This window comes from Agrilus planipennis, unplaced genomic scaffold, assembly GCF_000699045.2.
Source record: "Agrilus planipennis isolate EAB-ADULT unplaced genomic scaffold, Apla_2.0 scaffold268, whole genome shotgun sequence".
NCBI lineage: Eukaryota > Metazoa > Arthropoda > Insecta > Coleoptera > Buprestidae > Agrilus > Agrilus planipennis.
Window position 1 is genome coordinate 155115 of NW_020440374.1, and position 27053 is coordinate 182167.

A 27053-nucleotide genomic window follows, 5' to 3' on the forward strand; every position below is an offset into this window, starting at 1 on the left:
CCTACGGATTGGCTGGTCTAGCCTAGGTCTAGTAATTTTAGGTGGGGTCTGGATGTTTTTGAAAACTTTATCTATTAAAAATTGCTATGTAATACATAGACAAATTCGTAGAAATACCTTCAGTCGTTATTTTATTTAAATAATAAAGTAATATAACTAATTCCTATGCGAGGACAAATTTGAGAATTACACGAGGGGTCTCGTTATTGGATACAGGTTACAAACTAATGGCGAGTAGTTTGGCAGATAGGCTTAGTACTTGAGTTGACAGTGAAAATAAGTTAAAAGAAATTCAGGCAGGATTTAGAAGAAAGAGAGCGGCGAGGGATTACGTGTTTGTGCTGAATTCGCTAATAAATAATATGTATATTAAAGGTAAAGAGAAGCAAACTGTACGTCGAATTCGTAGATTTTAAAGCTGTGTTTGATAAAGTAGATTAAGGACATTTTACGGGACAAACTTTGGAAAAGCGGAGTATTCATGTGTTTTGTTAGGGAAATTTACAGGCATACGAGTGCTGATATTCAGCTGAATAGTAGAATTTGATACCAACAATGGAGTAAGACAGGGGTGTACTTTAAGTTCTAAATTGTTTAGTATAGTCATTGACGACATACATGACAAATAGGACGAAAAGAAGAGGAAGGGTTGGTAATAGACAAATTTAAAATAATATAATCTAAGTATGTATCAGCTGTAATTTAAAAATAAAGTGCACCTAAAGCAGGTGCTGGATACATACCATTTAGTATACAAAAATGGAGCGACAAATTTTCTCTTTTGTTTATGTTAGGCGAGTTAGATCTTTAACGGTCCATTCCCCTCAAATAATCCCCTAACAATCAAACAAATGATGAATTATCAAATTACCTACGTTTGTGGGCACCCGCACAGTTTTTATATATTTGTAGTTACTTTGTATTTAGGAGTTGTATTGCGTTAGTTCTGATAATGTTAGTTGATTTAAATTGAATTAAAAATGTAAATAAAGATACCAAGGGCATCTTGGGCTGAAACTAAATTCAATCCCAAGGACAAGTCAAATTCACTCCCATTGACCAGGCCATAGGTGGGGAATCTTGTTACCATTAGATGTCAGATTTAAACAGGGCACCGCATATTGATATTTACGTAATTTTATTAATTTTCACATTATTGTCGTCTTTATCATTAAATATTAATTAATACAACAGTTTGATTTTATGAAGGCTGCAAAAGAAACCCACTGGGACCGCCACTGATCTAAATTGTATTACCTTCCGAAAAGGGTCGAAAGTTTATCTTCTTCTTGATAAAATTGTGTTTGTCTATTTCATAAAACATTTAAAATGTTTGTGAGGAAAGGGAACTGTTAATTATTGTCATTAGTTTGCCAAAATTGAATCCCTTGAGTTCATATTTTATAATTCAATTTTTGAGGTTAAGGTACTGCAATTTGGTAAAAACAAGCTCACAGAATTCATCAAACGGATATAATATGTACCTTTTTAAAGATAGCAATATAATAATGCCACATAAACAATTCTCATTAAATATTGGATAACGCACTAACAATAAGTTAGATCTAATTGTAAGTTTAAATCGAACATTCGCGTATAAATTCTCAATTTCTTACCTCATTTGATGCACGATTCATATTCTATTCTAATCATAGTTCGAAACCGACTGCTGCACTACATTTCAACTTCATATCACGTCTAGTCAATATTAATTTCTGCATTGTATTGCCATAACTTTATAGAGCACGCTGCATTGCACACGTTGATTAACTGGTGTCTGTAATGGCGGATGAACTAGCGACGATACAAACAACTCTGCAGTTGAGCCAGAAAGGACGGAATAACATGAAGTTTTTTGTTAAAGGTTTACCGTAAAAACACTGCTAAATTATGACTTACGATTACAGTTAGGTACACTTCGGAAACAATATCGTGTAGGTAACGTGTTTGACGAATTTTAAACGGCAGGTAAAAACGAACTACAATGTAATTGTGAAACAACTCGACAAAGTGACCTGATCCTATACGCGTGTGATTGGTCACTAGCCACAGTCTTATGCCGACTTTACACGAGAACGAGTAGGGAGGTTAAAGCTCAAGCCGAAGGCGTACAAACGCAGCATAATAAGACTCTGTCACGGTCTGCCACTTTCACAGCATGTATTTTATGCAAATCTGGTTTAGAATAAAATATTTTGAGACGAAATTATTATTGATAGCTGTAATTTGACAATTTCTTTTGACGCTTTTTAACATGTTTTATTCACAGAAAGTATTAGTTTTATATATTTCCTAGTACAATATCAGAATTTTATACAATTCGTATGAAATGTATACATTTCCCGGGATATGTGTGTATTAAAAAATCCTTGAAACAATATTTTATAGATTTTCCAAATAGCCTCGGAATTGTATACAATTCCTAGATTTCGTACATATATATAGATAAATACAGTCATTGTTTTACTGAAATTCATCTAAAATCGATCGTTATAGATAAGTATCGAAGAAAATGCAAAGAACAAATGAAACAGCTTGCTTTAATAAAAACCTCATGACATTACACATTTCATTTTTGTGGTTTGGATGGCATTTTAATGTGTTTTTTATACATGTTATTTGTACTATGTGCAATAACCAGCGTGCCATTTTTCTGACAGTAAATAATTCCGGACGAAAATTTTCCGGCGCGAATTTTCCGGCGGTTAAATATACCGAAAAGTCAAATTTACGCGAAATAATATTTCACAAAAATTTATTTATGCATGTCTGAAAATAATTTTGTTTAAATTTGGTCGACTTAGGTTAGTTTGTGTCGTAGAACGTTAGGTAGGGTAGGTTCCTCCAATAGGTAGCTGTAATAAGTATACATAAGTCTGTAAACGTGTTAATTCGTAGGCAGAATCGCAGTAGACGTTATGATATAATAATCCTAGCGAAAAACCGGAAAAAAGTCCACTGGAAAAATGGAGACAAAAATTTCCCAGGAAAAAAATCAGAATTTTTTATTTTTAAAGTTGGTACTGTCAAAAGGGACAGCTTAATCCTACCTTTTCAATAAACTTTTCGTCCGATTTCTTTTACCTAATTTTTTCGCATTCGTATATTAATTGATTAATTAAGTAGATATCTATTAAGGTTTTCTTGCTTTGGCTGTGCAACGACTACAGCAATAACTAATTATGAATTGTAAATGTATATAACTATCAATTATTTTGTCTATTGCTCTGTAATGCACTTTACTTTGAAGTAATTAAAATATTATTTTCTTCTTTTTAGTTTAAGTTTGTAGGTACATGTATTAGGTAAAGTCTCGAAGTCGGTTTTTGTTTTATCCTAAAAATTAACTTTATTTTCAATTTTCAGCATGTATATATTTTTAGTTTTTATTGATGCTTTTCAAAAAACGCTGAATTAATTTCGATAAGATTTATATGGTACCACCTTTGAAGTAGTATCAAACAAAATAAAGTCATCAAAATCAATTCATAACTGGTAGAGTAATTGTGTATCAGACATACAAAGAAAATATACACTCGAATTGAAAACCTCCTCCTTTTTCGAAGTGGGTTTATAAAAATTAATGTAGACAAAAGATAAGTACAGCCCATTTCAATTTGTTTGAATTGTGGCCTTGAAGAAATCTGCGCGAAGATAGAAAGAATACACACTAGGCGTGAGCAAGACAGAAATGGTTGGAACAAGCTTGAACGAGCAGAGCTCTCGTTGGGCGGTCTTAGGAGATCGGCTAGAACTGTACAGTACTAGACGAAAATGTTTAGCAATTTCTTAAAACAGAAACGTATATAAATTAACAATAGAAAACAAAGCAAAAGTTTTATAGGTGTGTAGAACGTTAAGTTAATTCACTTGTTATTATTTTTGGCTAAATATGCTTTTAAATAAAGCATATTCTTAAATTTTAACGAGGCAGTTTAAATAATTTTGCAAATGGTACTGTACACTTTTGTCTAACTCTCGCTCGATGATCGGTGTAGAAATGAACTCCACAGACAAATATGATTGAATTTGGAATTATTCTACGGCGCATCCTAATAAAGGGAAGCGGCATATCTCCAACTTCTAGAAACGAACAGTACATATGCTTATTTGTTGTTTTACTTGTACAGATATACATACACGACTTTTACGAAGTACCAACAATTGATTCCACTCCTCAACACGATTGGGATTATATAGTGGAACAATTGTCATTCTCAATGAAACAAACGTACACAACTAACGATACCCGACAATTGTCAATCAAGCAGCGACACTGCGTGTTCGACGACGAAGTAAAATTGGAAGTCGAGGATATTTATACGTTTTCCGGATGCACGAGGCAATGCAGGATGAAAAATTCGATAAGAAAGTGTCGTTGCGTTCCACCTTTTTATCTGAATATCAGAGGTTATCGAGTCTGTAGGTCGGACGAGGTGCAATGCATCGTCGATAATTTAATGGAGATTATGGCAGTCGACAACTGCGACTGTCAGCTGAGATGCTTCAACACGATTTATGAAGTGGAAAAGATGAAGATAGGAACACAAAGGTAACTTGCAATACAGATAACGTTTCTGCAGTTAAAATAGTAAGAGACTGCGGTTACGTCATCGACATAGTCTATACTAGGGGTCGTCAAGTAATTTTAAGTGGGGTCCAGATGCATTTGAAAATTTTTATCGAAGTCCAGAAAAAATATATTCCTTCCTCCAAAAAATGATAAGGGTGGGGCTCAAAGCTCAAGAATACGTTGTCATCTCATCATTATTATCATAAGGTCAAACCGAGGGTTTCGTACAAACTTGTAAGTATGTAAATAGTTAGTCCATCACGGGAATAGAGTCCCGAAGATTTTTTCCGTTTGTTCTAAATATGCTCTAAGTTTCCCTACAAAATTAGCCCCCAAAACATATAATCACCATTTGTATTCATCATCATAAGGTAGTCTGTCCTAAGACTAGTTGGACACGCACCTGCACTCATTCCTATTTTGACCTTCGCGTTTCCCTTAAATAATTTATTTGAGTAATTTACTTTCAAAAGGTTTAGTTTTTGTTCTTCCGCGGTCCGGATCTGGACCGCGGTTCACCACTTGCTGACTGTTGGTCTATAACAAAGATGATGCCCAACCCCAATGAATTGTAAATGGCCCGCGTCAAAAAGTTTCAAAATTTTCGCCAATTTAAAAGAGAAGCCTAATACTGTTATCATGAACAATAAAGAATTATGAAACTCAAATTAGATCCCTATTACAGTTGTTTGAGAGCAAAATTCCAGGACTTATTAATTAATTAATTTTTGCTGGTCTTTTTATGATCATATTTACTGAAATAATAATTAATCAGTTATCCTGCCAAAAAACCAGCTAGAAATCGGTGTACTGCAAAATCATTTTGCACTATAAAACTTTTTTGCGGAAAAAATCTTCAAAGTCATAAACTTCTTTAGAAGAATTTCTGGAAATTGTTGCCAAAGAAAGACTCCTGCAATAACTGCTCTGGTTTTTCAATTTTTAAGTAGATTTTGATCAACACATGCATTGCATTGTAAAGAGTTGTTTAAATCTTAATTTTGTAAACATATAAATGTTAATATTGAGCAATGCGCAAATACAAAATTTAGCATTTCGCTTTATTTTATAGCAATTTCACTGCAAAAATGGAAGCAAGTTTTGTCTCCTGGCCAATGGTTAAGTATAAAAGGGAAGTATTGTTTGGATGGGTTGACTTACTGGGTAAGTTTCTAAAGTAAATGAATTTTATTTTAAATCATTAGATCTCAATTAAGTCGTTTCGAAGAGTAGTCCAAACAGACACGTAGACAAACATGATACTTTTTCTTTTTTATTAGCATACAAATGAATATATGAAATTTAAAAAATTTATTTTGATGTTTCATACACTGCAATTTTGTTTATACAAGATGATCCTGGAGGAATAGCAAATATTTTGTGAGGTGGTATTAGTATTGACAATTTTGAATAAAATGTAAAAAGTGTTCGAAAATGCTTCATTCTAGAGATGCATGATTTTAAATGTTTCACGAAAAATTAATTATATCTTCTCAAAAAACAGTTTTACACAATCTTGCAAAATATTACAGTAAAACTTCCTTGAATGGGGGCAACGCTATATAAATGTGTGAGGGTAGGTTTATAAAAAAAAGAAAAATTCTTAGAAGTGATGACAAACTAATTTGATACTTTCAAAGTACAATCGAAAATCTAACCCAACGAAATTAGTGAAATTGCCAATGGTCAGGATGATAATCAGTTTATTTATACCAACGATCAAAAACCACTTAAATCATTAAATTATATAAAAGTTTTCTGAGAGGTTTCGATCTGGACCATTTAGACCCTTATCAATTGCAATTCTATAAGATGGAAAACGCGTTGTTAACGATTTGAAACAAAGTGGGGTAAAAGAACAATCATGCAAAAACATACAAAGTCAAATGCAAACCTTAGTAGCCACCCATTATTAAGGTTACTAGGACTATCATTATCATCATAAGGTCGTCAGTCCTAAGACTGGTTGGATACCTAGGACTATTGCTGAGAAAAATTCCTTTTTTTTGGTAATTTTAAGTAATCTTGTACGTCGCTGCTCGCAATCTTTGGAAAATCCGTATAATATCCTGAATATACGAGATCCGTTCAAAAAGTATCGCAAATTTTGGATTTCCGCGGGTTACGTACGAGGGTGGATTGATAAGTTTCCGGCCTAACCAAGAGATGACGCCACTAGGCCTACCTTGAGGTGACATTCTATAGTACCATCCTTGGATAGCTTGTAGCTATAGTTTCAGCCCGATCTCCTTGCTAGTGTAGGTTTGACAGCACGCTGAACAAGACGCCTCTGTGGTTTTCGTAAAAATGGAAAAGCAGGAAAATCGTGCTGTCATCAAATACTTTTATTTGAAGGGGTTAACGCCGAAGGAAATTAAAAAAGAGATGGACTCAACACTGGGGACATCCTCCCCGTCATATTCAACCGTTAAGCAGTGGGTTTCCGAGTTTAAAAAGGGTCGTGTGAGCACCTCTGATGGGCCTCGCTCAGGACGCCCCGTTGAGGTCACAACTCCAGATATGATCGAAAAAATTCATCAAATAGTGCTGGGAGACCGCAGATTGAAAGTGCGTGAGATAGCTGAGACCTGTAAGATGTCATATGAACGTGTGCAACATATTTTGCACCAACATTTGCATATGGAAAAGCTCTGTGCAAGATGGGTGCCGCGTTTGCTAACAGTCGACCAAAAATTGATTCGAAAAAACATTTCTACCGCAAATTTGTCATTGTATAAGCGTAATCCAAGCGAATTTTTGCGTCGATTCGTAACCGTTGACGAAACGTGGGTCCACCACTACACTCCTGAAACCAAAGAACAGTCTAAACAGTGGATTGGACCAGGGGAACCAACTCCAAAGAAGGCAAAAACAATTTTTTCGGCGAACAAGGTTATGGCTACTGTTTTTTGGGATGCAAGAGGTATTATATACATTGATTACCTTGCAAAGGGTAATACTATCACTGGTCAATACTACGCAGACTTATTGCAACGTTTGAGCCACGAGGTGAAAATTAAACGACCTCATCTGGCGAAGAAAAAAATCTTGTTTCATCACGATAACGCACCAGCGCACACGTCAATCGTTGCGACGGCTAAAATCAACGATCTAAAGTTTGAATTGATGCCGCACCCTCCTTACTCTCCAGACCTAGCCCCGAGTGACTATTTTCTGTTCCCTAATCTCAAAAAATGGCTTGGCGGTAAGAGATTTGCGGACAATGAAGAAGTAATCGAAGCTGTAAATGGTTATTTTGAGGAGCTTGACGAATCAGTCTATAGAGATGGCATTAATAGACTGGAACACCGCTATGAGAAATGTATCAGCCTTGGAGGAGATTATGTTGAGAAATAAAAAAAAAAAATTTTTAAAAACCTTGTTTTTCTTGGTCAGGCCGGAAACTTATCAATCCACCCTCGTATATTCGATTTTCGATTTTTTTGTGGCGTTATGTGGGTACTCGTGTCTCTCACTTATATAGACAAGTTCGGTCATGTTGAATGTTTAGTTAATTTTTGGCAGCTGCTTTGCTTGCACGTATTTTGGGTCGTCTTCGATTTTTGCCTATTCCAAAAAATTGATCAAAGAATCTGTATCAAATTTTGTGCGAAAAAACAAAACATTCCGAATGTTCACTGTGGTGAAGCTACCTTGTACCGAAGCCACGTTTATCGGTGGTACAAAATTTTCTCTAAGGGCCGAGAAGATGTGAACGACGAAGAGCGCTCCGGACGCCCGAGCACGTCAACAACGGACGAAAACATTGATGAAATGAAAATAGTACTGGCCAGTCTGTCCACGACGACCCAAATTTGCTTCAGAGGGTCATAACTAGTGACGAATCATGGGTTTATGATTATGACGACCAAAGCTCAATGATCCCAATGGAAGCTGCCGTACGAGCCAAGACCGAAAAAAGCGCGCCAAGTTAGGTCGAATGTGAAGGTTTTGCTTACAGTTTTCTTACAGGAACGTAGTGCATCATGAGTTCTTGCCACATGGTAGAACGGTTACTAAGGAATATTACCTGCAAGTTGTGCGCAATTTGCGCGAAGTAATCCGCCAGAAACGCCCGGATTTGTGCTTTTGCACCATGATAACGCCCTGTTCCAACATCGTTGCTTGTGCGAGAATTTTCAGACAAAAATAACACACTTATAATGCCGCAGCCACCGTATTCTCCAGATCTGGCCCCTTGTGACTTTTTTCCCGAAACCGAGAAAGCCCATGAAAGGACGACGCTACCCTACGATTGAGAAGATAAAGAAGGCATCGAGGAAGGAACTGAACAAAATCATAAAATATGATTTTTTGAAGTGCTTCGAGGATTGGAAAAAACTTTGGCACAAGTGTATAATATCTGGTGGGGATTGCTTTGAAGGGGACAAAATAGATATACGTGAATAAATAAATAAATTTTGAAAAAACACAAAATTCGCAATACTTTTTGAACAGACCTCATAAGAAAAGGTTATTAAACCAAGAGGACTTTCCTCAAATACAACAAAAGAGGAAACGCGGACACATATTTCACTCGCTTATAGATTGTGAGCATTTTCAGTGCTGTGGTGTTTGGGAGTAAATCCTCGCTACAATTTCCTTTTATATTTTTATTTTTAAGAAAAGTTCATATTACTATAACATAGTTTATGAGAAATTTATTGTATAACGTAATTTGAGATATCCAACCACGAAAGACTATTTTTTCTAAAATTCCCTAGCAAGTAACGGGTTAGCTGTTTACCCTACATCTCGGATGATACTGATTATCTACGATCTCCGAAAATATTTGCCATGTCTCCTGAAATGCCATATATCTATAGATAATGATAATTTAATTGATGTTACACAGATTTATATTTGTGTATTATATTGATAAAGAAAGATAAATAAAGCTTCAGTGCTCCTGGTCATTTCACATTTCGTTAATAATAATTCGCACTTAAAATTTTCTTGATATTACACCAGCCAGCAATAAAAAATACTGTCGCTCTTTTATTACTGCAAGACTTCACTGTTCTTTTTGTAGTGTCATTTGGCGGAATTGCGGGACTTTTCCTGGGCTGTAGTTTATTGTCTGGGGTTGAAACTGTATATTTCTTCACTATAAGAGCCGTGTGTATGATATTTTCCGAAAGAAAGAGACTCGAAGACATAAGAAGGAGAAGAGTATTAGAACCCGTTCCGGATTACGATCTTAGTTTGACTCCATACTTCATAAAGCCGCCATCGCCCGGAAATGGGACAAATGAAATACTGAAGAGGTTTTATCCGGACATGTCGAATGAATATGCGCTGGTAATAAGAATGGTAACGGCTAGGGATTTACGTGAAACAAAATTGGGGTCAACACTTTGCAAATATATTTTAAGCTGACAGATGAAGTCGACGAAATGAGTCATAAATAGTACATTACGTATCGAGGGAAGAAACAGGGTTATTTCAGACTGCATGTGAATTGCTGTCATGCAGTCTGAGACAACCCTGTTTCTTCCCGAGGTACGTATACTATTTTTTGTCATGTTTGTGCGGAAAGGTCGTCATTAAATTGATAGTTGGCGAAATAACAGTAAATAACTTAGAGGTTAGAAAGACATTGTCATTGAACAACTGATTTTTGCGCATGCCCATAAACTTCAGCGCATGCGCTCAAAAGACTAATTTCATTGTCTCCCGACTAAACCACGGCTGAAAAGAGGCCATTTCTTCCCTATTTCATAGCACGCAAAACGAGCTTTCCGCGCTAACATGACAAAAAATTTCTTTTAAGTGGTTGAAAACAGGTGTATTTGTGTTTTTTTGTTTTTTACTATGATTTTTTCATGCCTAGAGCAACGAGAACACATGCACATGAAACGTAAGGGCGTCACTATGACGTATAACTCGAAAGTTCGTTGCGCAGTAAAGGAGTACGCATTCGATTTTCGTTTGGCTTTCAATGCGCGCATTCTAGCAACTTATGTTTGAAAAATACGTATTCTTGTAAGAAAAACGAACGAACAAGGTTTTATGCATTGCAAACGGTAATATTGTGACTAATGCGCGATATTTTATTGCGCAGTAGACTCGTATTTTCTATCCATTATTATTTATGACATTTTTCAAATCCATTTGCTCCTAATTACGTATTTTTCTTATGTACAGCCTTCTTGATATTGCTAAAATACAGACAACTATCTAACTCACACACACCAATTTTTTAACATTATTAGGTTGCTTCACTAAAAAGCAAATAGCCGTGTACAAACCGAAGGTTGTAGGTATGTAAATATTTCGTTTATCACGGGAATCGAGACTCCAAGATTTTTTCCGCTTGTTCCGAATATGCTCTAAATTTCCCTACAAAATTAGCCCCCAAAACATACCAATTACCATTGTATTCATCATTATATGGTCGTCAGTCCTAAGAATGGTTAGACACGTACCTCCACTCTTTCCTATCCTGAGCTGATCTTCGCATTTCCCTAAAACCAGAACAACCCACATCCTTAATTACTTGTGAACAGTAATCTAATCTAGGCGTACCTCTACCCTTCCTAATCCCCGTTTCTGCCTCTAATATGCCTCTACTAGACCTTCATGCCTGAGAAGGTGTCCCACCAACCTATCTCGCCTATTTTTTATTGACTTCCCTAGAGTCCTCTGTTCTCCTATTCTTTCTAATACTTCTTCATTTCTCACCTTCTTTATCCATGGTATCTTTATCTTTGCCTGTAACACACATTTCGAACGCTTCTAACCTTTCCTTTTCCACCGCGCTCATCGTCTAGGTTTTGCACCCGTACAGAGCCACGCTCCAACCATACAACTTTAACAATTCCTTTTGAATTTCTAAATTAACTGTTTGCGAGCATAGGAGTGACATATTTTTATTGAAGACAACCCAGCGTCATCCTCCTCCCTTCTACTCGTTCCGTCCTGACTTATCTGACTTCCCTGATACCTAAACTCAGCCACTTCTTCTAATTTTTCGTCTCCTATCTTTATATTCGCTCTTTCCCTTCTTTTTCTTCCCTTGCATACCAGTATTTTAGTTTTACTTTTATTTATTTTCATACAGTACTGATCTGTCAGTACCGCTTCCATTTTATTTAAAGCTATCTCTAACTCCTCCTTGCTAGATGCTAATACTGCTATAACTGCAAAATCTAAGCTTACTAATCTTTTGCCCCTGTATATCTATCCCTACAGTTGTACCGTCTTTAATAATGCTAATCGCGTCTTTGACGTATAGGTTAAAAAGTAGCAGTGACAGTGTGCATCCCTATCTGACTCCCTTCCTAATATTTATTTCTCCACGTTGCTGCTCAATAACTGCCTGTCGCTCTTTATACAAACTAAGTATCACTTTTATTTCTATAACTAAACTTTTAAGTATATTACAGTTGAATTTTTTTTTATGATAGAACTACAAATTTACAGTTTGGATGTTATAATTCCTATTCCATTTGAAGTACGGAACCTTAAAAAAGCGTGAATGAATAAAATTAAGGCCTAGGACGTTATTCAAATATTCAATGGATCCTAAAATTGACCTAATTTTTTGAAATCGATACGTCTTGTATTATGTATATTATTAGTAAATGATTTCAGAATTTCATTTAAAATAACTGACTTCATCAGGGAAAACCATGTTCACTCAGATTCATTTGGCCGAAATTAATTTACTTATGTACTTATAAGCACTTCCTTTTACTCCCTTAATTACCTGAAGTTAGTTAGGATTTTAATTAAATCTCTAGATTTCGTTTGAATTCGAAAATTTTCGATTAAAAGCGGTTTTTGTTATTACTCTGTGACATTATATTATATAGTGTGGTTCAACATAGTCGAAGCTACTAAAAAAGAAATTTTCTACCTAATGAATTTTTTTTAATTAACTCAATGTTATTTTATATTTTGTTTTGTCACATTGTGACTTCGAAATTCTGAATTTCAAGGAATTGTTGCACGATTTATTTTTCAGAAAACGTTATTTATTCGAGTGAAACCGGCAGGGCAAGGAAAGAAGCCGAAACATCCGATTGAAAACATCAAACCACCTTTTGGAATTGAATTTCTCAATTAACAGTGTAGGTACATACTACAATACGTGAGTGAGAAAATTAAAAAATTTGTGTTTTTAATTGAATCTTTTTCACTTTATTCTTTGTAAGTAATGAGTATTCATTTCTTGTTTGAAATACCTACGTGTAGTAAATTAATAGAAAATTAAGTAAAATTTGTAGTGTATTTTGCATTGTTCTGAATAAATTTTTAAAAACATGCCTGTACATAATTTGAATGTTAAAAAAGTTAAAAAATGTAGTATGCTCAATGAAAAAACAAATAAAGAAAGAAAAACACTTGTATTGTAACTCACAACTTCGAGCGAAATTTCGAGCTTTGTATTGAGTTAACCATCAGTATGATAACATAGGCTTTCACGGTCGGAATCCTTGGTACAATTATAATTCGGGCTGAAGGACCGTGGTTTAAATAAACTGTTAAGTTTAGGCGTTTCGTTAGCAACTGCGGCTGACATATTTACTGTTACTGCGTCGCAACATAGACAAAGATTATACCTCTGGATCACGACAGCGCCCCTTTTGTGAACAAAATACCCCTGCAGACGTCAACCGAAGTTGCCGACGAAACGTCTCGAACTAACAGTTCGTGGTCTAAATGAACATGCATGTCTGCGATTCAATTGTATTGGGTTAGGTTAGAATTATGTTGGATAAGTTTTGTTTGCATCGTGTAAACTTCGTTTGTGTTGTCTTTTTAAAATTAATGCATTCATTCGATTGGTTGGGATCATAAGGTTACGGTAGGTAAAGACAACACGAACAAAATGAGTGTTGAGTTGTATACAATTCCTAGGAAACGTATACAATTCCGAGGCGATTTAGGAAATCTATAAAATATTGTTTTAAAAATTTTAATGCACGCATATCCTGAGAAATGTATACATTTCCTAATAATTGTGTGAAATTCCGATATTGTACTAGGAAATGTATAAAACGGGCAGGGGAGTTAAAGAAACTCCAGTCTGTCATAAGTCTCCCTAACCAAACAATGACGCAATATGAAGATTGGAAAAACTTTGGCGGTTGTTGTAGAACAAACAGAATAGCTCAAAACCCCAACGCCAAAACACGACACTGAAGCACTTTTCGGTAACAAAGTTACCTTCTTCAGGGACTGAAGTAAACTAAACCTAAATGAGAACTAATCCTAATTTATACTGATAGTTGTTAAGGTTCAGTGAACATGACCCGAAGCCAACAAGGTAGATGTTCAATGGACCTTAACATCATCATCATAAACGTAATTAAACTAAACTAAATAGCGGAGATCCAGGGATGGGACCGTTGTCATTGTTAAGAACAATTTGTTTATTTTTATAAATGTATAAACTTTCAAAACTGTTTAGTNTTTACTTCAGTCCCTGAAGAAGGTAACTTTGTTACCGAAAAGTGCTTCGGACAACTACAGTGTCGTGTTTTGGCGTTGGGGTTTTGAGCTATTCTGTTTGTTCTAAAACAATGACCCCACCAATGGATATAGGTACATCTCCAAACAGTGTGCCGTATTATAGCCCATTTGGTATTACCTGTAATACATTTCCGATTGCTATTTAGGAAATGTGTCTAATATAATTTATTTTCTGGGAATTGTATACAATGACTAGGGTTGCCACCTTTTCAGGCTTTACATAAAGTATTTCTCGACTAAAAGGTTAAAGTATTTTATTTTTTGTTTTTAAACATATTTTATCCGGTACTAAGTACTATCTGGCGCTAGGGGAATTTTCATAAAATTGCCTAAGGTTAGGTTGGGATTGAGAATAGTTAGATTAGATTGCGATTCAATAAGCAATTTGAGTTACAAGTTTCAAAAACCATGACATCTACTACCCTTGAGAGGCGGTAATGTGTCGTTGCCCGGGGCGGATCGTCCCTACCGCTACCCCCTATTCACACACCTGTATGAAAGCAAAACTATCAATTTAAAATTTCAAAATCGTTTTATTGTGCTACACAAAATACTTAACAATGATTCCAATGAAATAAATAGGTACCTACCAAAATTAAATTATACTACATACATAATTACAATANATTAATTTTACGGAAAATTTAATGTTAATTGCTACAATTTGAAATTAAGTTAAAGAAATGTTCATTAATTTTCGTAGTTATACATCGTTATGAATGTCAACAATTTAATCAATATGCTAATTACTATTGCTTAGTTATATATTGTTAGATTTGCAGACTTGAAGCTAAGGAATTAGCTTGAGTTAATATACATGGCATCCCGATTTCAGCCAGGCCAAACTAGTTATTAAACTTCAAATCAGGACAATTTACACCAACTATATGTAACTTATTTATTTATCACTAACTTCTTTTTTCATGGTGAATAACATTATCTCTTGCTACAAGTCATTACTTGTTGTAACTCATTTGTGGCTACTTTAAATTCTCACAATTTCAAATTTAATTTTACCAAGTTTCTGAATAAGCTACTCTGGTCTAGGCAAAACTGGTTTATCCTGACAGATTCAGGAAAAACCAGTTTGGATTAGGACAAACTAATTCATTGGACTAGGACAAACTGATCTATCTTATCGCTCTTAAGAACAATTGATTTGCAAAACTGGCTGAAATCGGGGTTAGCCAGAGCCAGATTCAGAAAATACCAGTTTGGAGTAGGTCAAAATTTGGCCTTCACAAAACTAGTTTATCCTGAAATCCAGTTTACAAGTATTTATACAAAGTGTCACAATCGCAAGTCGATAACTAACGAGACACCCTGTACAACTACAATGATGCTGTTATTTTGTTTCGACATTATCAGTCATTATCAACTAATATGCAAAAAAAGTGAATTTGGATAAATAAAATGAAAAACACTAATACTACTAACTTAGTTCAATATTCCTTGACACAACAAACACCATCATCATACATTATGTAATCATTAGTCAGTCCGTAGCAATAATTACGCTAAGAAAATAATAAAGAAAGGCTACTAGTTAAAATTTTATTCTTCGATTGGGAGAAAGTAGAAATTTATACACATTATAATCCATTTATTATTTTATCACAATCTTCCAACTAATTATTACTGAGGATCAAAATTATTATTAATTACACTTAAGGTTAATCAATTAATATACTTACATAAATCTTTTAACCATCCCTAGCACACTTTACCTATATAACAAAATATTATATTTATGCAATAACAAATATATTTTGTATTATTTGTCTACTTTATTTTATCTAGCAGAGAACTATACAAATACGTTTCTATAACCTAATATCCCATTTTCATCATATTGCTTTTACTTTTAAATGGGAAAATGTTTTTTAAGGTAAGTACCACATTTATATAAGTCCTATTCAAATTATAATATGCCCAATTTTTTACAATTTTAATTTGAGTTTAAATTTATGGGATGTTATTACACGTCGAATATACCGAATTTTTTAATAATAATAACTCACTAAAAGATATGTAATAACAATAATTATTATTTAGCAGAATATGCAGCAACTAAATCATTGACTAGTTTTTGAACTTGCCGACTCAAAGTTGATAATAATTTTTTACAAACATAACTATGAATCTCATATTACAATAATTATATGTTCATACAAAACAAGAAAAAGCTAATAATATTATTATCAATAATCGAAAAATAAAACAAAATATTACTACTGCCAAAGATTGAAAATTTAGTTTCAAATATTTAATATCTTTTAGATTGTAAAATGTATCGTCATAATGTCGACGATCCCTTCGGACGGGGCATGAAAAGGTTTTTTAAGGGAGGGTGGACATTTACCAAAAATAAAGTCTTCACACAATTTGTTTTTTAAGAATTTTAAGAGTGTTATTTTAAAGAGATTGCTATTAAATAAACATGAAACAGAAAGAAACGAGAGTGAATGAGGGTCATTTTTGACCAATTTTGAGCACGCAACTACCCCATATACTAAAGTTGAACTGACCACTTTTTATACTACCTCAAGATAAAAAAAAAGAAACTATAAACTTTTTTGTGTCTTTAATTCCGGACTACTCCGGAGAGTAGCTGCGGAAAGACCTCATCAGTTGGTTTTTAGAAATCTTGGCAATGAGTGAATGGTGGTTGGAATGAGAAAGATAAGATGAACGAAATGTGAAGGAGGAATATTATTACTGCACTAGCATTTGTCTGTGTGATCCAAGAAAACCACAGAAAAACCTGGACGAAGCAGGCGAACCCAGAATCGAACCGATATGCTAAGTCTATACTTCTAGGCCATGTCACCCTGTCCTCAAGATATGCAATTCCTTACTTTTTATATGTAAATGGACAATGCAAGTGGAAGATATGGTGTTACAGGAGGATGATGAAAATACCGTAAATAGAAATGGTTAGAAATGAGACAATGGAAAAAGTAGGACAACAGGGGGCAGCCAATAAGAAAAAGGACAGACAGAATTGTAGGACACTTTGTGAGATAAGAAGAGATAATTAGAGACATATTAGAAGCAAAAACAGAATTAAAGAGCAATAGAGAGAAAGGCCTCCATTCGTAAATAGTTGGAGATAATGGATGCTCTAATTTTCTGGAAATGCCAAGTAGGAGTAGAAATAAATGGTGGGCGATCTTGTGGTGATGATGACAAGTAAAATGTTGAAAATGCTCAACAGTATTTTTTACGATTTATTCCCATTTTGTGAGATTTTGAACAGGGCCCATTTTCACTTTATTTGTATTTAAAGTAATATCTAGTTATTAAGGATTAACATGATGAGAAACTAAGGTGGTAAAAAATTTTGGTAAAATATGTTTAGCAAAATTATAGGTATTATAAAGAGTGGTCAATCTATTTTTAGAATAATTATTTATAGCTCAAACTGGACCAAAAACGGATCTCTTCAGTCCACCTCCTTTCATTTTCTACGAAAATTGTTTTCCATATCATTTATTATTTATATTTTTAAAGAGAAGATATTCTATCTCCCTCCCACCATCTACGCCCCTTGCAAAAGTTAAATTTAAATATTTTTTCGTTTCTCCTTCTCTCTGCCTTGAACCTTCTCAAGACGATGAAGGAAAATTACGATACAAACATGAATTTTTTCCATTCTGGTCGCAATACTTTGACCAAGAATAATTGTTTTATAATAATAATAACATTGACGTTACATTTATTTTTATTTATCAGTAGCGTTAGGATTTGTATAACTGAAGCCCTGAAATTGTGTTTGATCCATAGATTGGAGTATATTCTTATCGATAGGAGTCAACTTGGCCTTTTCTATGGTAAATGTCTTGTCGAAGTATTGAGTATCGAGAGGGTGTTGCTAGAAAAATGGTTTCAATATTTAATATTCCACTGTTTTGGTAGCCACTGCAATCGTTATCAGTGAGTCGAGCGGTTAGTTTTTGACCACGAAAAAGCACTTTTCACACAACACAAAAGTCACATCAAACACTAACTGTATGTTAATAAAAAGCTGTTATAAAATGCACACAAAGTACAATTAGAGTAAGGCTTTCGCGGTTTGAGTCTGCTCTAAGGCAAAATATGTACTGTCTATTTCAATTTGTTAGAATTGTAACCTTGAAGAAATCTGCGCGAAGATAGAAAGAATACACACTAGGCGTGAGCAAGACAGAAATAGTTGGAACAAGCTTGAACGAGCGAAGCTCTCGATGGGCGGTCTTAAAAGATTGGTTAGAACTGTACAGTACTAGACGAAAATGTTTAGCAATTTCTTAAAACAAAAATGTATATAAATTAACAATGGAAAACAAAGCAAAAGTTTTATAGGTTCTTAGAAAGTTAAGTTAATTCACTTGTTATTATTTTTGGCTAAATATGCTTTTAAATAAAGCATATTCTTAAATTTTAATGAGCCAGTTTAAATAATTTTGCAGATGGTACTGTACACTTTTGTTTAGTTCTCGCTCGATGATCGCTGGAGAAATGAGCACCGCAGACAAATATGATTGAATTTGGAATTATGCTACGGCGCATCCTAATAAAGGGTAGGGACATATCTCTAACTTCTTGAAACGAACAATACGTTAATTTCCGACGACTCTTGTGTATGCCCGCGGGCAGGGACCGGCCGATGTTCGGCAACCTTTACACTAAAGACGCGAAAGGTAATAAATCATATTAAGTAAAGTTCAAGGCAATTAAGGGTTGGAAGGTTTTTATTTATAAAGAACTAACACCTACATTTCGCCTCTATCTGGGAGGGTTTTTCAAGGCTACAATATTATAACTTAGTAATGTAGGATATCTTATATTGAATGTACACCTACTAGGTTCTTTAGTTATGTAAGCAAAAGTTCCAAATAGTTCAGTGCTTGTAACTGGTGCATAATATTAAATTTTATAAACCAAATAACTAAGGGATGAAATGGAGAATAGGTAATAAATCATTGCCCATTGCCTGGGTGACATAATTTGCCTGCTTAACAATAGGAGTTCCAGAATTCTCGATAATGAAAGCTGTTCGGGGAATCTAGAGTGGCGCAGCTAGTCGGAGTTTTAGGTTTAAAATCATTTAGGATTATCACGATTAAGGGTTTTAGTGGATTTTGAGGTATTTTTGAGATTATGTCCAAATCCTGACGTGTTAGATTTACCATGAATTTGGATTCATTCATCCCAAAAACATATGGTATACATAGTCAGACCCTCTAGGTCGAAAAATTGTTGTTTTTTGTCGCTGTGTAATCAACCAAGTAATATGCGCCCTTCTTGTTCGAAACTAAACTGAGTGTATGTTAACATTAACATTTTTTAATTAATTGATAAAAAGCATCCACAAAACTATGAAACATCTGTTTTGTCTACATCTGTCACCACTTTAATACTTTCAATCGTTCAATTTAAAGAAAATAAATATGTTTTTAATTAAAGCTTAATAAGTTTTTAGAATGCGAAACTAAAATCCCAGTTATCTTCACCTTTTTTTTTCTGAAATGTGGCGTAAGAACAATATATTTAGATATAGACAACATATGAATTTTGAATAGAACATTTCACTGTTCGCAATCCACATTAGAAAACAGTGACAATAAGACGTAAGCAGTTAACTAAAGAGAAGAGACGTTTACAGCAAGTTACCATCTGAGACAGAAGGGGAGATTTTTCCTCTAAGACGGTAAAATATGTCCGTATGAGTAAATGATCGGTAATCACGTAAAAAAATTGATGACCATGGTAAATTGCTGAAGAAGCATGTCGCCTGGATTTTCATGTAATAACTACTGATGCATCCATATATACCATGAAAAAGTTACGTCACTGATTTGGTGAAAAACTAGACTTACATTTTCACACAGGTATTACGGGTCTCTTCTCTTTCATGGTCTAAGAATACACTCAATAAGACTAGAGATAAGAGTGTAGACTAGATAATTTTTTTAATATATGAGCATCGCTAATTGTAGGTTGTGCTAATAGGGTCGCTGCGCAGGAAGACAGTGCGCATCCGATTTGACGCGTAGGCACGGAGATTTTGTTTACGTTTTGTGTTTCACAACTCTTAATACCAAAACTGATGCCTTCATGAAGCATTTCTCCTGTCTGTAGTCTTGATCTAGTGACATCTGATGTAAATATCTATATATTGTGTCATTTTAACAAGGAATGATGACTTGACAATGTTTAATTCGTTTACGGTTTCTGTATCATTGACATGATCAACGAATTTTAAGAAATGTTGTTTCAGTACCAAATGGATTAAGAATGGAAGCAGCAATAATATTGCGCACACATTAGTTTGTAAGCAGGCAATTGTTTACAGGAAAAAAAAGCAAAACGAAAAGTATGTAAACGACTTACCAGAGCTGGCTTAAAAGGAGGTTCCAGTTGCCTAACTTCTAATCTGTCCCAGGCGATTTGACGGAAGAACGGCTGATCCCTAATGTCTCCCGCTGGACAATCTTTATTCCCTAATCTTTTGCTACCATCTTTTTCTAATAACTGTAAAGTAATAAATATTCAAATGAAGTAATAAAATACATATGCGAAAAACAGTTAAATGTTATATTCTATTCCTTATTACTTTTTGGCTTGCATAAAATTTAATTCCACACCCTGTATTTATTAAACCATTATTACCTTACTAACAAGGAAATCTTCCGAGGGGTTCGTCTTCGATTTAGTTGCGGTTAAAATATGTTAACCTACATCAAAAATAGTGATATGTATTTTTTTGCGGAGAAACGTTTTGAAGGGGTTAAAATAACCGCCGAACTTTACTTCAGAAGTATGATACTCAGGATTCTCATATTTGTAATTGATATTTTCAAAAACGACCGAATGGATTAAATTCTACATGAAAAATGATAAAAACATTATAACACGATAGGAATTATTGCAAATTAATGAAACAAAAAAAATATATAATTTCGAAGGGTTGAAAATTAAGAAAATTCGATTGCAATAATTAGTCCTATTAAAAAATAATTAGTAGATTTTTTGCAATTGAATTTTTTTCATTTTCAACCCTTCAAAATTATATATTTTTTGTTTCATAAATTTGCAATAGAAAGCAGTTTTTATCATTTTTCATGTAGAATTTAATCCATTCGTCGTTATTGAACATATCAATTAAAAATACGTAAGTCCTGAGTATCACCCTTATGGAGTAAACATCGGAGGTTATTTTCACCCCTTAAAAATGTTTTTCCGCAAAGAAACATACGTATTTCATCATTTTTGATGTAGATTAACATATTTTAACCGCAACTAAATCGAAGGCAGACACCTCGAAAGGTTTCCTTGTAAGCCATCACTGGTGTGACTGGAAAATCTTATTTTGATGTTTATAGAAATTACAATTCGTTTGTAACCATGTATTATTAAACAATTGATTTTATCCTTAACGTTGAACAATAATTAAAACTTTTGAAGTGAAACTTCTTTACGCAAGGTAGGGTAAGTTCGTTTCATGCGAGTTGCAATGTAACGAAATCATGCAACGGATGTCCAACCTCTACTCGGCCACGCAGCCGAGTTCGTAGTGGGGATCGCTTGAGCCGTGAGCGCGCTTCAATGCAACGTTCGTTACAGGCAACTCCAGCATGTATAGTGTAAAATTTAAATTCATAGTGTAAAAATAATACCATTAAACCAATTATTTAACCCCTATCCCGGTATGTTTGTGTGTTTGAAGAAGTTTCACTTGAGTAGCGTGTTGTATAATTACACGTTGTTTTTTTTATTGTAATAAGGCAAAATTTCTTTGTATTTTTTATATATCTAGATATTTAGTGTTGTAAGTTACCCTTTTAATTTCGAAAACAACAGAGATACAAAAAGTAATTAATTAAAAAGAACATTGAAGAAGGTTAAAATTGAAAATATATCTAATAATTTTTTCAATTTCTTCTACGCTTTTACGGCTGGGATTAGAAGAAACAGATTAACTTAAAAAGCGGTGTTGGGGTATTCTTTGCTCATTTTTAAACGTTTTACCATTTTTGGGGATGTTGTCTTCAGAGAAGTTAAGCAAAAGACACACCAACACGTTCCAAAAACTCGACCTATGTCATAATAATTTCTATAAATGCAATCAAATTTGTAGTAACATACCAGAGTTAGTATAGAATTAGCTTCTTGTGTCAAGAATCTTGGCAGCACCGGCTTCTCGTTACAAATGGACCAGAAAAGCTCATCTTCATCACAACCACTAAACGGCGATTGACCAATTAACATTTCATAGAGTAAAACGCCAAATGACCACCAATCTACGCTCTGGTTGTAGTGCTGTCCTTTTATAATCTATAATAAAGTGATTAGTTGGGAATAAAATTTCCTCATTATTAAAAACATTTTCAACTTATTAGTTCTCATCAGCTCGCTATTAGTAGTTTCTAACTAAACCAAAGCTACTTCATAAAAGCAAGTTGATATGATATTAAGCTCTAGATGCAGTATATCGTCATATTTCAATTGAAATAGTTACTAGTCAGTAACAAAAATCAATATGTCGATATACTGCCTATAGATTATTTATTATTTCTCATTATTGCTGTATGATACATAATTTTGAGTAATTTTGTTAAATGTTTTGGTTCCGAATATATCGCGTTTACTTTCATCATTGTTAATTGAAAAGGCTTGCTTACTTCTGGTGCCATGTAGTCTGGAGTTCCGCAAAACGTATCGGCCATTCTGTCGAGGAAAATTTGTAATTTACACATACCAAAGTCGGCTATTCTCACATGGCCGTCGAAATCGAGAAGGATATTGTCGAGTTTAAGGTCTCTGTAGCAAGGAAATACATCATTGTAAGTACATTTAGATTAATTTTACGGAAAATTTAATGTTAATTGCTACAATTTGAAATTAAGTTAAAGAAATGTTCATTAATTTTCGTAGTTATACCGTACAACTATTTTAGGCAAAAATGTTTTAAAAAAATGACACTGGTAATAAAGCTTACACATATAGTATATTTTTCAATAGGTTTAGGTAATTCTATATATTTTACAATTTACAGGCAGTGTATTTGTTTTAAAAAGGAGAATGGGCAATTTCTGAACATTCCATTTCCTCAATGTCAAAGTACAAGTATATATATGTCAGATTTCAATTTTATTCGTCATACGATTTCTGAGAAAAAAGATAGGCAGACTGAAGGGGGCATAAATAATCCTGCAAAGGTTAGTGTTCATTTTATTGAGGTACCTAATAAACATTCTATGTAACTGCCGAAGGTACAAAAACAGTCAGTCTTATATTTAGAAATCATTTTGATATATTATTTCAGTTTCAAAAAAGTGTACACGTTAACGAATTCTCCGCAAAAGTCTTCATTCGTCTCGAGAATTGTCGAACTCGGCAAATATGTGTCACTCAGGATATGCTTTATTATCCTCCGCGTCTTTAGTAATTTCGGCATTCGCGAAATTTATTTCGGTTATTTTCTTGAGTTTAATGACCAAGATTCCAGGTCCGCCCGCCCTGTCTTTTTTGTGGTTCCTTCTTTCCTTGGATTATTTAGACAAACTAAGAGGTAATCATATTGTTATCCAATTCTTCAGAAGTCTTCATACTTTTCGAGAATTCTGGAAGTCCTATTGTTAAGCGGCAAATATGTGTCACTCAGGATATGCTTTATTATCCTCCGCGTCTTTAGTGATTTCGGCAGTTTAATGACCAAGATTCCTTGTTCGCCTGCCCTGTCTTTTTTGTGGTTTCCTTCTTTGTTTGGATTATTTAAACAAACTTAGAGGCAATACTAATATTTTTATCGTATTCTCCAGAACAATCTTCATTCTTCTCGAGAATTCTCGAACTTCTATTGTTAAGTGGAAAATATGTGTCACTCAGGATATGATTTATTACCCTCTCCGCCTTTAGTAATTTCGGCATTCTCAAAATTCATTTCGGCCACTTTGTTGTGCCAGCTTAACGGTCAAGATCTATCTGCTAATTTATAATAATTTCGTTTTTCTTCTACTAACACAGCACATCTTGCTCCCTCCTCGCTCTTGGAGTCATCACTAAAGATCTTTTTTGTTTACTTGTATTTATCACAAAATTCCATGAGTAAATTCTCCGCTATTGGCGTTGCTATTGGGTTTTTCTTCAAAACAAAATAAGCTGTTACTGTTTTTGTAAACTAGATCTTAACCAATTTATGGTTTGTTTATATTAACAAAACTTGAGGAGTTCAAGTTTTTTTGCCATCGCTGAAATTAATAACCATTTAGCATTTACGTCTAGTTTAAAAATTTAAGGGCGAGAAATCGGACGAGTTCTGACCTTTTGTTTTACTCTTAATGACTTTTAGTAAAAATTCGTATTCGCATTTTTTTGTGATTACAATGCGCTATTTATCTACCCATTGTATAACCGTCTCTCGGCGACAAAGAGTGAATAATAGCGAACCGTTTTCGTTTTGGCAAGTAAAATTATTACGTACACACCAACAAAATGACACGGCTTCGTAATTCACGTGCTTAGGGCATCAATCCAGTCAATTTCTAACGGAACAGTACAAATGCATTCTGTCAGTCGAATATATTCATCGGTACATTACGAAAACGCACTCAAAGAAACCTTATTTAAAAGAAATAAAAATAGCTGGCTTGCACTAACACTGACAGATTCTAAATCCCAGTGCAATCCCTTCATACATACGTATAAACAACTTCTGCTTTTCGCCCCTACGATAAGATCGACTAGTGCAGAAGTCAAACAAGGCGACAGTAAATAAAAATGGAACTTGTATGTTATTCGTGTAAATAAATGCATTTTCTCTTTCGACTCCCAACTGAAAATCCTCAACAAAAATATTACTTTTTTATTGAATCAAAATATAAATCTTGAGTACGAACATGTGGATGTGGTACGATAAATAATAACTAATTATAGTAATTATACGAGATACATATGCTAAATTTGATTTGGTAAAGCTGTTAAAAATTAGCAGTCAAACAAAACAGACTCTAATTATTAAAAATTTAAAAAAAAAAAATTAACCGTTTTTAAAACCGTCAAAAATCACGCAAATTTAAAAACGCAAATTAACCGTTCGCGAGCATAGAAGTGACTTCTTTATAGAAACGTTATAAAAATTTTATTTTTCATCTAATCATTAATATTCAGCATCTAACTACTTTGCCAAATCAAAATTTGTAGATTGTTATTTAAGTACTGCTCTATGTGAATAACAAACTGCTTCAGACTCCTTAACTAGAGAATAAAATGTAAATACAGTGTAAACTCTATATAACGACACTTAACGGAATGAACATTTTTCGTCGTTCTAAAGAGTGGTCGTTAAAGGGAGAGAAATAAAAGATATTATTTTACTATTCTATAATAATATGCATTTACCAATATAGTACACATTTTGCACACGAACATTATTATTCATACATTGCGTATAGCCTGTTATCTTCGTCTGATGTTTATTGCTGCTCCAGTATTTTAATTGTATTTTGTTACGTATGTCACTCATATCTTGAGATACTGCTAGATCAATTTGATTTTTTTTCCTAATTTCTTATATATCAAAAATTGAAGAGTAAATACAATACGATATCAATACGTAATAAGAAAAATCGATTATTTTCGTATTTAGGTAATGAATTATTTTCAGTAGGTAATACAACAAAACCTGAATCTAAATTTTTTTTTCAGTTCATGCTAATTGATGATTTTAATTTTCTAGTAAATGTATATTTTTGCTACTATTGCTTTTATTATTATCTATTCAAGCATAGAATTTACTAAATATTTTAATAAATTTTCCAGCCTAATTCATGATACGAAAACAAGAGATGGACTACCTGTCATCAATTATGCAAAAAAATTATTCCAATAGTACTATATATTTTATAATTACAAAAATAGTAAATTAATTTTAAACTGTTTGCTATCGTAGAGTTAAAGCATATTTTAAATAGCAATAATATTTTTTAATGAATATTCTTAACTGAAAGCTTTGGCATTGCCGTCCTTTCTCGTTTTCATTTGATATTTTTGTAGCCCTAATTTCCTTCGTTTTAAATGACCCTTATCTAATAATAGCATTATTTTGGACTTTAAAGTCAAAAATAACTTCAACAAATTAACATCTCCCCGCCCAAATCACTTAAGCACCTTATACTTCAAAGTGAGATTAATGAAGTTCACATGTCTCAACTTTGTGGGACGTCGTCCAATATGTTATTGTATAGGCAGGCGGCTCTTCGCTTAGTTGCCTAATATGAAAAACTAATTAGCCATTTTACATTTATTTGCGTAATCTTATAAAATTACCAGAGAAATATCTAAAAAAAAATTAATAAAACTTATTGTGATATTATTATTAACATGTCATTGGTTTATTAAAATTTTTGAATTTTTTACAAAAAGATGACACGCGAGCAGTTGGAGTTTGGTTCCCGGGAGATGCAATATATTTTTTTTATGTTAGGTAAACTAAATTGGTCGAATGCGATATCAGTTTTCATCGATCAAACATGGAATCTTACACATAAAAGAACGTTCTTAATTGAATATCAAAAGTATTTTAACTAACAATTAACAACACCCGTGCTGCTTCCTTTATTTTTGAGCAATATTAATGTCGAAGATTTTGGGAAACTCGGTAGTCGTGAATAAAACTGATGTGTAGTCGTATGAATTATTTTAATTTCTTTTTTTATTTGATTTTGAGAAGTGAGGAGAACTAGAGGACCTTTCAATCTGTTATATCTCGACCGACTATCCAGAGTTATCCAAGATAACACGTGTTCCCATAACAGAATCACGCCACGCATCGCAAGATGTCACGCCACGCGAGGTATGGCGTGTTTCGCACAGATTGCAGTATCAGCCAATTTAAATTATAAATACAGGTGCATCTTCACCTGTACTGTACTTTTACTTTTAAGACTTGTAATGTCCGACTAACTTCCGCCCATAGGGTATTGTTAGTAAGTAATTGTCAAAAGGTGTTTTTTTT

The 27053-nt window shown here is 33.8% G+C and overlaps 2 protein-coding genes across 7 annotated transcripts in view; one reads left to right on the plus strand and one right to left on the minus strand.

Moving 5' to 3' along the window:
- Positions 1–12778, plus strand: part of LOC108742472 (pickpocket protein 11) — a 44988-nt gene extending 32210 nt beyond the window's left edge. For 2 of the 4 annotated variants that reach the window (XM_018477704.1, XM_018477705.1), the window contains exons 7-10: positions 4131–4552; positions 5646–5737; positions 9606–9874; positions 12543–12778. In XM_018477704.1, coding sequence (XP_018333206.1) covers positions 4131–4552; positions 5646–5737; positions 9606–9874; positions 12543–12644 — 885 coding nt within the window. In that variant the 3' untranslated portion in view covers positions 12645–12778. The remainder of the gene's footprint in view (positions 1–4130; positions 4553–5645; positions 5738–9605; positions 9875–12542) is intronic. The other 2 variants (XM_018477706.1, XM_018477707.1) reach the window with 1 other exon arrangement.
- A 2863-nt stretch (positions 12779–15641) lies between these two features.
- The window catches only part of LOC108742471 (putative protein kinase C delta type homolog), a 127042-nt gene continuing 115630 nt past the window's right edge, over positions 15642–27053 (minus strand). For 2 of the 3 annotated variants that reach the window (XM_025979688.1, XM_025979689.1), the window contains exons 10-13: positions 22720–22858; positions 22184–22372; positions 20429–20569; positions 17778–17927 (exon numbers count right to left, since the gene is read on the minus strand). In XM_025979688.1, the coding sequence (XP_025835473.1) occupies positions 17778–17927; positions 20429–20569; positions 22184–22372; positions 22720–22858 (619 nt within the window). Of the gene's footprint in view, positions 17928–20428; positions 20570–22183; positions 22373–22719; positions 22859–27053 lie in introns of all 3 variants that reach the window. The other variant, XM_025979687.1, reaches the window with a different exon arrangement.